At 39.2% G+C, this 11310-nt stretch overlaps 1 protein-coding gene across 1 annotated transcript; it reads right to left on the reverse strand.

The window, feature by feature from the left end:
• Positions 1-400: 400 nt before the first annotated feature.
• On the reverse strand, positions 401-11027 carry LOC103799431 (photoreceptor outer segment membrane glycoprotein 2). The gene is made up of 4 exons (XM_009071750.1): positions 10819-11027; positions 6256-6924; positions 2103-2349; positions 401-667 (listed from the first exon to the last, which is right to left on the reverse strand). The coding sequence occupies exons 2-4, from the start codon at positions 6834-6836 to the stop codon at positions 401-403; spliced, it is 1095 nt and encodes a 364-aa protein (XP_009069998.1). The 5' UTR covers positions 6837-6924; positions 10819-11027.
• Positions 11028-11310: the final 283 nt, after the last annotated feature.

Here is an 11310-nt window from a genome sequence, read left to right on the forward strand (position 1 = left end):
GTGCAAAAATTTCCTTTGGGATTTCTCTGCTGCTGGGATTTCTGTAGGTGTAATGACAAATTTTGTTGTCATTAGGCTAATCTGTATGTTAGTAGACATAGACCCATCCTATCTGGAACATTTGCATGTGCATAATGGTTACTTTGATGTATTCAGACCATGACAGGGATCTGTAAGCAAAGGAGAGAAAGTGGGGAAAAAGTTTTGTGCAGTGTTGAAAATTGGGGATTTCACAAGTTAAAATACATCCAGCCAAAGAAGTATCAGCATTTTTGGAGCTGTCATCAGTCTGTGGTTTGTTCAATTGCCTTGCTAGTTTTTCTACCCTTAATTTCCTCACCAGTGAAAAATCTGGTAGCAGCAAAGCTACACTTTTGATGTCATTTCTTCAAAGATTTGCCTACGTAGCTGCTGGGATAGATTTTGTTGTAACATTGGTTTTGCCACAGTTTGTGTTTTGAACATTGATGTTGGGATCATTCATGCCTGAGACAGTGGAGATCTGGTTGGCTTTGCCAAGGTTCTTAATGATATTGATGTTGTATTTGGCAGTTTCCACAAAACTGTTCTCTAGTAGCCAACCATCCGATTCACCATCCAGGTCTCCTAGCAGAAGGACATTCTTCATTGCTGTTTGTAGGTACCGAACACCAATGAGTACAGAGAGCTGTAAGAAACAGTTTATGGTTAACCAGAGATTTGAAATTACAGCCTCAATCCTACCCACTAAATCAGCTTTCTGATTTGTGTATTTACAGGCCTCATAATTAACATTGAGTAAAGCAGAAAAACTCTTTATCCCAGCAATATATATAACCAGTCTACCAATTAAATACATTTTTTGAGAAAGAAAAATGATTGATTCTTCATTCTTCAGGTATGCATGTTGTTGGCACATAAATACCTAGCATTTCCCAGGAACACTACAGAGACTGCAACTAACTGATGTGGAATAAATGACCAATTAATGGAACCATCAGTCACTGGGAAAGAAACAATTAAATTGTAGTATGCTGATTTCTATGGAATTTTTCCACTGACCTTGATTAAATTGCTGTTTCCTCCGAGAAGTTTAATCATTCATATGTAAGCCCTATGTGTCCCACATGCCAAGGCATGAAAATTAAGAAGGATGACCTACAGCAGAGGCTCAAGTACAAGTGTAAGAAAAAGCCTCACTTTCATTGTTCTGTCGTAATCGAGATCACAGTGCCCAGCTGCTCAGTATTTAAGGGAGCACAAAGAGCCATCTCATAGCTTTTTCGTATGCTGCCCGAGGCCTGGTATTTCTAGCACCACAACCCCACCTAGCACTGCTTGAGGACTGTGGTGAGCTATTTTAAGTACAGTGTTAACGTTGTTGCAGTAGAGGAATATTCAGAAAACTAAAACTTATTTAAAAGGTAAGAAAACTGTATTGTAGCCTGTGCCATTGGAGTGTCCTTTACTTGCAGATGGTAACATCCAGACAGCTCTACAGATGCCAGCAGGAAGATGCAGCTTTGCAGAGGTACATGCTTGCCTGTGATGTGTTTATTTTGATTGCATAATAAGCAGCCTAATCTACATCTACAAGGATGTGCCATGTTTACAGGTACTGTACATGTGATGAAGCTATATAATGTGAAAAGGAGGCTTTGAGATATTAATATTTATGCTCAATTCTAGCTATAAACAACATTGATGTATCGAGTCAAAGACTACTTATATTTTGTATATTCTTCGTTCAGAGTGACTTGGAACAACCCTCAGACCTTCTCAACTAATTTCCTTGCAGTTGTGTCAGTGCATGTAACATCCTGTATTTGATCTCCTAAATGCTCCAAAGAAGGGAATATGCTCTACTCTATTGAAAAGCTCTGTAAATATACAGAATTATATACGTAATTTCTAATAGTTTTCATCTTCAATGAGATTTGCTTCTGCTCTGTGGACTTTGGGAAGATGTCTGTACTAAAGGAAGTCCTGCAACATACCTGAAGTTCTCGTAGACTTTATATTGAATGCTGAGGCACTTCTCATATGTTACACTGTAGTTGTTTCCCATTGTGGGAAGATGGAAGACTGATTAATCTGACACAGACCATTCCTATGAGACTTACCTCAAACAACCAAATAAGCAATGCTGCAATACCAATGGATCTCATAATAGCAGTGTAGTAATCCAGCAAGGCCTCTCTGCACCCCTTCACCCAGATATTGAGCTCCTCTGTCAGGAAATCGTAGTTGTAGTGAGCACTGTTGTTTGTCAGCTGGTACTGGATGCAGGGCCGTGGGGAGCTGGGGTTGCAGCAGCTGAAGGGTACTCCATCCACCAAGAACTTCCCGTCAACGTTGCTCTTTAGACGGCTGAAATAGGACAGAAAGTTTGGGCATTACAAACCTGTGCCAGCAACAGACAGTGCCTCTGATTTTAGAAAAGAAAATAATGCAAGTCTGCTGTAATGAGCCCTCTCCCATGCAACTAAAGGAAAATGGGGATATATCTTCACATGCAGATGCTTCTTACTGCAGGAATACTAAATTTTTAATTTGCTGTATTTGAGTGTGGCATGAGCACAGTACCTCACGTGATTCATGGTACTGTGCCACAAGACATGTTCAGTGCTCATGGAAGTGTTGCCTTTTTAAGTACCTTGAAGTGCTGAAAATGCTAAAGACAATTTCTGGACTTGTTTATCTTGATGGAATTCTAATGGAAGTTATGTCCCTGGAAGTCTTGTGTTGCCCTATTTCTGGACTGATGTTCAACACAATCATTCCTTAAGAGAGAACCTAATACAAGAACAGCCTTGCATGCCATGGGAACCACTGCAAATTGTCTGCTGGCCTTTCATCATGGATACAGATCCATTGCAATGTCTGGTTCAGCACATGTTTTGAGACTAAGTCACAAAGGAGTTTCTACTGCTTGAAACTATAATTTTTGTACCTTAAAAAACCTGTATTTTTTGCAAAAAAATTATTCCTTTCCCTCCCCCATAAGATCAGGAGGAAAACAAGTGGGGAAACAGGAAAGATAAAGAAATAGGAATAAGAAAACAAAAATCATAGGATGGGAAGAGAACCCAATCTCAGATTAACCAAGATTTTCTGGAACAGTTAAATGAACCCTTGGCATCTGTCTTCCTTGTATTACTCCTTGTGAGTCTTTCTCTCAGGCAGGTTTTTCAGAGAAACAGATGTTCCAGAAACTGGAGAGTATCTAAGATGCTGACAGATATTCTCAGACCTGGGGAAACAGCCTCTAAGCATGTATTCATGTATCTACTTTTATGCTTACTACAGAAGGTTTATTTCCTGAGACAGCCCCACAGGTGAGAACCATGGCCTGCTTTAGTGAAGCCCATTTTTTCATGTCTTCAAATAACATTTTTCTGTTCCACTACAGTTGATCTAAATTAAAGGGAAGTCATCACAAGGAGCTCATCAGGTGAACAGAAGCAGCAGTGTTTTTCTGGCATTTTGGGGCTAAATATAACCTTCAAAAGAACAAAAAGCTGCTAGAAAGCTCAGTATTTGTGGCAGTGCTGTGATGGCAGAATATTTGCCTTTATTTTATTGCTGTGAGCCTGCTATATACAACCTATACAACCTCCTTCCTCTTCTATTTTCTTTCTCTTCTATTTTCTGCCCTTTTCACTCTCCTGTTCTTTCTCTCCACTTCCCTTTTCTTTTTTCTCTTTTATTCCCCGCCCTTTTTTTTTAGGATGATGGTGTGTTTTGCTTAACATTTGCTCAAAAACATATTCCTCAAAGATCTTTCCAAGTAACTCAGGAAGTTCATCTGCTATTTCCTACCTAGGCATGAGACAGGCATGGGTTCCTCTCCATTTTCAAGTCTAGCTTTTCACTTTGCAGCCATTATATTCCTGGTAACAGCAACAGAATGAAAACAATGCAAAAGAACCCAAATAATTCACTGAAACTATGCTGAAGTGTACGAGCCATGTCCTGGGCATGGGCAAAACCATGCACTGGAAGAGAAGGGAGCCAGAGAGGCACAAAACAGAAGACTTGCATGTGGGAGGAGAAAAGAAAAACTGCAGAGGGAGGAGAGAAGACTGGGACATTGTGAAAGGGAAGCTTTAACCTGGGCCAGGAAAATGCTCTCAGTATTTCATAGAATCATAGAACCAGCTGGGTTGGAAGAGACCTCAAGGATCATCGAGTCCAACCCTACCGTGGTTACTAGACCATGGCACTAAGTGCCACATCCAGTCTCATCTTGAAAACCTCCATGGATGGTGAATTCACCTCCTCCCCGGGCAGCACATTCCAATGTCTGACTACTCTCTCTGTAAAAAATCTCTTCCTAATATCCAACCTAAACCTCCCCTGGCAGAGCTTGAGTCTGTGCCCTCTTGTCCTACTGCTGGTTGCCTGCGAGAAGAGACCAATCCCAATATTTCAGGGCATCATATCTATAGAATGACCCAACAAACATGGTACAGCATCTAAAATGGTCAAAATACAAGCTCTGAAACTGGGTCTGAAGCTTTTGTTTTGATCCCAAGCTATTAACTATTTTTTCCCTTCCTGCCATATGTTATAAAGAGCAATCTTCTTTTTGTTGCCAACAGTAGCAGTTTCCAGACTTGGGCTATGTCCTCCTGCCTTGTGTTGCCTCTGCCAATGGCAAATTAAAGAACAATGTATCTTGGTGCTGTTAGAAGGGAAGGCCTCAGTAACAGAGCTGAGAGAGTAAGACATTCACTGCTATTTGTTGTTGCAATTCAATGTTGTTACGGTATTGTAAAGAAAAGATTTGCTATTGAGACTAAAAAAATAAGAGTTTTACCCCACCAGAGCAATGACAGGATTGTACTTTGTACAATGTAACTTGCCTTTCTACCATTCCCATTAACTCTCTCCATTCTTGTCACATTGTGGTATCACTACCAGATTTTTGGGAACCATGGCATGATTTGGTTATACAGCACCAACTTGTATTCTAGCAATCAAGATGTAATTAACCATTTTATACACAGTAAAAGAAATTATGAAATTAGTTCTCCAATATACATTTAACTGGCACCTTCTGCCTAAATGGAGCAAAAATTGATGGTGTATTTTCAAAATAATGGTGGAACACATGTGACCCTGCAGAAGAAAACAGAGCTTAGCTAAGACCCTGGGTAAGACATTACTGCTTCTGCATGTCTCACAGAAATGAAAGGCAGTATATTTTTAGTTTTGACCTCACAATGAGATACTGCTCTTAGGTTCCTGTGGACCATCTTTGTTGTCATATCACTTTCCAGTGTAGAAGCATTGATGGATTTAAAATACCTCTGAGTCAGTCAGTTCTGCATGATACTTTGTAAGTTCTCTCTTGAGAACAACTGCAGAGCTTGCTGTATTTCCATGGACAACTGCTTTATGCATGCTGATGCCCTTCTTGTCTGTGTTCTCCTGAGCCCTGCCCTCTGGTATATTTACAACTCTGCATACACATTTTGCTATGATGGCGGTTATAAGCTCCAAATTCTGTTTAAAAAATATTTTTGGCCTCCCTTCCCCTGCCTTTATTGTCACCAATTTTTGAGTTCAGTGAAACAAAGCACTTGACAAATGCCAGTCAAGCCCTTTGTGTTTTATCTTTCCACAGAGTACAAAGCTACTACACTTTCGTCAGTGAAGACTTTTTCCAGCTTTAGAAGAATTACTACATATTGGATTGTCTAATTCTAAAAATTTGTAATTGTTACCTTTTCTATTGTCTGTAAGCATCACCAGACTTCTTTTTGTGCATATAATTTCACAATTGCTACATCATGTGAAGTACCACCACCAGAAAATTCCAAGAGTTTTTCTTCTCCTTTTTTTATGCAGTGTAGGTGGTGTTTGGCAGTTTCTCACATGTAAACATGCAGATTTGAACTTGGGTTTGCAAAGTCTAATACCTCAAAGGAGAAATGACTGCCAGTGTTTAGGACTGACTGTGCAATATATTGATAGTACAATCTTTTTTTCTTTTCACTGTCAGCTTGCTATGACTGAAATAAAAATTTCGAGGTAGCTAATCTGTCACATTAAAGAAGTAAACATATATCTTTGCTTTGCTTAGCATCCAAAAAACATTAGCAAAAGGCAACTTTTGATTGTGCATGTAGTTAGCACATTTTGTGAGTAACATGGTCATTCTGCTATTGTTTTTGTTTTAATTAAGATACAAAGGTCCAGTAAAAAGACTCTTCCTCCTTGAATGAATTTTTCTCCTAGAATTTTTCATTATGACTAGTAAATACTTACTCCAGAACCTCCTTTGAAGCCATATTCAGGTAACGAGCAGATACCCACTGAATTTCAAACCAGTCTCTAAAGCCATTGTTTCCACAGCAATGGAATCCAATTTGTAACAAATCCACAGTTTTCTTTAAGAAACATCGTCCAGGTATGTCTGTGTCCTTATAGAACTTAATGGCATCCCTCAGTCCCAGGTAGAGAGACTCTTCCAGCTCGTTCCTCATGGTATAGCACATGAGAGCACCCACCAGGATGCAGAAGGTAAAACAGAAGGTACATACAATGTATGGCAGCATAACCAGTTTCCAGCGAGAGAACTTGTTGGCATCTGAGCAGTCATAGCAGATTTTGCCACCCAGAAAGTTGATGATACAGGCTATGACCCCTACAGAGATCAGCATGTTGGGGACAGAGTTAATGTTCCCTTTTGCCATCACTTCATTGCGCTTCTTGATCTCTATTTTCAGAAAGAGGCCAAGACTGAAGAGAATGATGCCACTCACTACGGAAACCCAGTTGAGGATCCATAAGATCTGAGCCAACTTGTCCCTCTTAGTTTTGGTGAATTTTACTCTTAGGACAGCCATAGTCAGATCAGCATTAGGAAAAGAAACGTAGGTCAAGGGAAGCTAGTAAGCTGATTAGGAGCATGTATCCAAGGCATGCAGTAGAAATCTGAAGAAGAGAGAGAGAGAGATTACTGCCTGTTTGACAAGGTATTTATAGAGACTACACAGAGCTTCCTGTGCGGCTTCACGCACTCGGAGTCCTGCCAAGGGAGTGCCCCAGTGAAATTTATTGCTTAAATTTCATACACTGTGAATCTCTTAAAACAAAAATTCTAAGGACCAACTAGAGCAATTAAAAACAAGTTAAAAAACAGTCCAACCAATGACTCTTGATTCCTATGGATTTTTGTCAAGAGCAATTTTCTGTGCAGATCTGATGTCTAGAAGTGAGCTGCTCAGCTGCCTTTCCCTCCAGAAGACTCACATTGTCTTTCCCTTCTACTCATTCCCTGTAGTTTTGTGACAATTGTAGGTATTTTTTATTCTCAGATTACTGTGTTATGGTCAGGTTTGCATTGAAAAGTTGGACAAGCAGATATATACAGTGTAACCACATAAAGCTTTTCCCTGTAGAAAACAAAAGTGAAGATAACACCAGAAACACGGTATCCTATGGGTATTTTTAGTAATTTCATTGGTTATGTGCAGTAAAACATCATTTTGCTAGCAAAAATCAAATATTATTCCTACACTTGGACTACTAAGATGTGATCGCTCTGGCAAAAAACTGCAGGGGGAAATTACTGTGGTTATCCACAGAGACAAAGCGTTTTACAATTGGTTAAACTATTGATGACTATTCTAGTTTTCTAGAAAATATTATCAAATTGTTATTAACTTTTAAGTTATACTTTTAGTGAACATCCTCCTCTGCATTTTTCCACCTAATCTGGCATAGGAGCACTAACATTTTATGTGAAGTAATAAATCACCCTACAGAATAAAGCAGACCATCTTCACACCTTGCAAAAAAAGTCAGCAGCTTAAGATGTTCTGTTTTTTTCTCTACCTGATTGACCTTCCTTTCTGAAAAACCCTCAGTTTTTGGAATTGCATGTTTTATTAAATAAGTCCTATTTAATCCTTAGAGAATCCCTCTTACTATCTTAACCTCTGCTCCTGCAGCTAAAGTTGATTGTTCTTTCTCTTTCTGCTGAGAACTGTGGCAATCACACCTTTATCCAACCCTCCTACCACCAACCATAGATTGTTTTTTATTTCAAGTCCCCAAGATTCTACTCATTCCTGGTTGTGCTTTCTGCAATAACCTTGGGTTCACCACCCATTGGAATTGCTTCCATTCTCCCATCTGGAAAAGTCTTTGCAGCCCACGGGGCACCACAATATTTCTTTGAAGGGGAACGGTTTAAGAAATGACAGAAAACTAATCATGTGTTCAGTAATTTATGTTTTGTATATTTTATTAGTTTGGTTTTGTTACACCTACTCTTATGTTATCAACAGTCCTTTAATAACTTTCCCATGTGATCTGCAGACTCCTTCTTTTTCTCTCCAAGGACCACAATGATGGGCATAAAATATATTCAGAGAGACTCTCCCCCTGACCTCATGAGTTTCGAATTTGATATTTCAGAGTTTCACAGCTGATGAAAGACTTCAGTATTTCAAGGTCTGTCTTCTTTTCCCCAGCTATTAGTGGATCTAAGAAAGGATACCATCCTTCCCAGCACTTTTAACCTTGCTTCTCTGCAACACTAGTAACTCCCCCTTTCCACCTCTCCTATTATATCACACTCACAGGCAGAAAGCAACTAATAACATCCAAGATCGAAAACCTGTTAGAGCTGGAGACAATGTGGATGTGATGTGGATGTAGAAGTATGCTGCAGTACCTCAGGATCAAACCATGAACTTTTACCCTTTTTGCAATGCTCTTTGACTGCCTTTCCTCAACACACACAAGATATATGAAGTCTTTTCTTTGGAGCCAGTAGTTTTCTGACTTTAAAAACAGGGTCCTAATTTCAATGATTGTTAAAGCTGATTATCATTTATAGCTGAATATTGTTTGTGATCATATTGTGATAATCATGTCAATGATAGACACCTCTGTACAAGCAAGTCCAGAGACATGGTAATTTATAAAATTGCAACACTTTCTTCACACCATTCTTCTACATCAGACCTCATTTGAAAGGATCATGCTGTGCTGGCACAGAATTAAGCCTCCACACAAATTCAGCTGACAGCCTGCTTGCTAAGCCTGGAGACAGTGTCTTTGATTGCCAGTTAAGCAGTTCATGACTTGATCTTAAATAGCTGCAGATGATGGCTGCAAATAGATACATTTACCCCGATACTCAGGTCTCCAAGCTCACAAGAGAGAATCTGTTGTGAAATCTCCTAGCTGCTCTTACACAGTTCATGCTCGCTGGCCAGCAGCATGAATGCACCACTCACTGAGCCTTTCTCTGAAATACATGGACATATTTGCAAAATGCCTCTAAACTGTTAGGCATATATATAGCTACAGTGTTACTGGGAACACATTACTTGCCATACATAGTTTGCTCTAAGATTTGAACAAAAGTTGTAAACAGTTCAACCTTTAATGTAAAATTCATCTACTCAAGAGGCATTGTTGTTCTTGGAAGATGTAAATTTAGACTTTCTGTCCTATTCTAGCCATAAAGAAATTCTAAGCTGAATTCCATCAGCAGGGATACATTCACTCTCATGCAGCTATTCTGACATAGCTCCCTCCCACATTTTCAGATGCCTAAAGTTGAAAAAGGAAAAATAAATCTGTGCAAGAGAAACACTTCTAGTGATTTCTTGCCTCTAGTAATTCTCATACGGTATTTCCAGCTTCCTTGGTGCAATTTTAGTATTGTTGTAAGATCAGATTTCATGGAACATTCACATTCATCTAGTAGAGGTGCCCACACCACAGTCCTCCAGCAGCATAAATTCTGCCATTTCATATGAGCCCCAGTGCCAGAGGAAAGGGATGGAATGCCTGGTTGCTGTGGTGCAGTGACCACTCGTTGGCTGACCCTGGCTGTCACTGATATAGCAAACCTGGAATTGCACAAAGGACCTTTGGGACACGCTGTGCTTCTCATGAAATCTTGAGTGCATTCAGTCTGGGACAGAAGACCAAGTCATCTATTCTGTTCCTTGTTCTCGGCATCTATTTATCTTGAGATTATTTTTACCTATACTAACACTTTACTGAATTTATTTCAGATGAGAAGACTCTCTTCTCATCATAATGAATTTTGTAAATACACCATTACACTGTTCTTTCCCTGTTTAATGTAGTCTTGAATACATATATTAGCATAACATGTATTACAACACACAGAAAGCTATGTAGTATCATTCCTTGAGCACCATGAAGGAAGTTCTTCTGGCTGAAAGAACTGAAGTGCAATTATGAACTAAAAGTGTCAGTTCTGCTCTGCAACATGTATCTGTTCTTCTCCAAGTTATATTTGTCAGTAGGCTACTGTAAAGCCACAAATGCTCCCAGCAGTTCAGTGGAACTAACACCTCTATCAAAGGTTTTAGAAACCACTGCACATGAGCCTCTCCAGTTATGACACATATACACACAGACATTTTCTCCCTGGCTATGGGAGAGCAAACTGGATTTTATTCCATAAAGGAAGAAATATTTCTTTCAACAGAAGAAGACAAATAAATGTGGAAACCTTTCCCATAATATTGATACTGTTCTGAATCTTTCCTTGTCTAACTCACTTTAAACACAGCTTCCATCACCATACAGTACGTTTTGCTTCCAAGATGCCACCTATCTGTTTCTTTGGTATCAGTTTTCCCTAACTACATAGAACAAGATACAGCACAGTTATTTGTTTATAACATTTACTTATTAGATACAATTTGTCTAAAGAAATTTGGCATGCAATTTTGTCATAAATAAGCCACGTCTGATCTTACTGCTTTTGCTAAAATCTGCCATTTTAGCTAAACACACATTCTGATGTGTGACATTTTAAAAGAAACCACTAACCTGCTTCAGAGGATTGAACAGGATCTTGAAACTGGTAACTTGCCGAATACAAGGGAAAAAATACCTGGATCAGACATCCTGAGAATGACTCAAATACTGATTTCCTGTTGTCTCTGTAGCTGTTCTGTCTTCACACTGGCTCACCAAAGGGGATGTGCAAAAAGATTTCAACTGTCCTGCCTGTGCTAATCTCTCTTTCATCTCTAATCAGAGCTAAGAGATTTATTTCAAGGTTCTTATGACACCAGGTTAAATCCTGCAAAAGAGGCCAATTAACTGAGCATGAACTGAGATCTCACCAATAAAAATGGTTTATAGGAATTTATTTTACCTTTTTATCCCTCTGGACCTGTGGTCTAGTAAGTGACAGAGACTGTTCTTCAGTACTTGATAATGTCTTCAATAGTTCTTAATGAGTTCTTAACAACAAATATGCCTCCAAAAGAGAGAACAGTGGGAATAATGAAACTTTGTGATTCTGCAGGAAGGGAA

This window comes from Acanthisitta chloris, unplaced genomic scaffold, assembly GCF_000695815.1.
Source record: "Acanthisitta chloris isolate BGI_N310 unplaced genomic scaffold, ASM69581v1 scaffold10573, whole genome shotgun sequence".
NCBI lineage: Eukaryota > Metazoa > Chordata > Aves > Passeriformes > Acanthisittidae > Acanthisitta > Acanthisitta chloris.

Bases quoted from the DNA above. Each gene is read 5' to 3' on its own strand.
- LOC103799431 (XM_009071750.1), bottom strand. From the start codon at position 6,836: ATGGCTGTCCTAAGAGTAAAATTCACCAAAACTAAGAGGGACAAGTTG. The intron at 2,350-6,255 runs GTAAGTATTTAC...GTCCTATTTCAG, and splicing joins GCTTCAAAGGAGGTTCTGGA to CCGTCTAAAGAGCAACGTTG. The intron at 668-2,102 runs GTAAGTCTCATA...TGTTTCTTACAG, and splicing joins TGCTTATTTGGTTGTTTGAG to CTCTCTGTACTCATTGGTGT.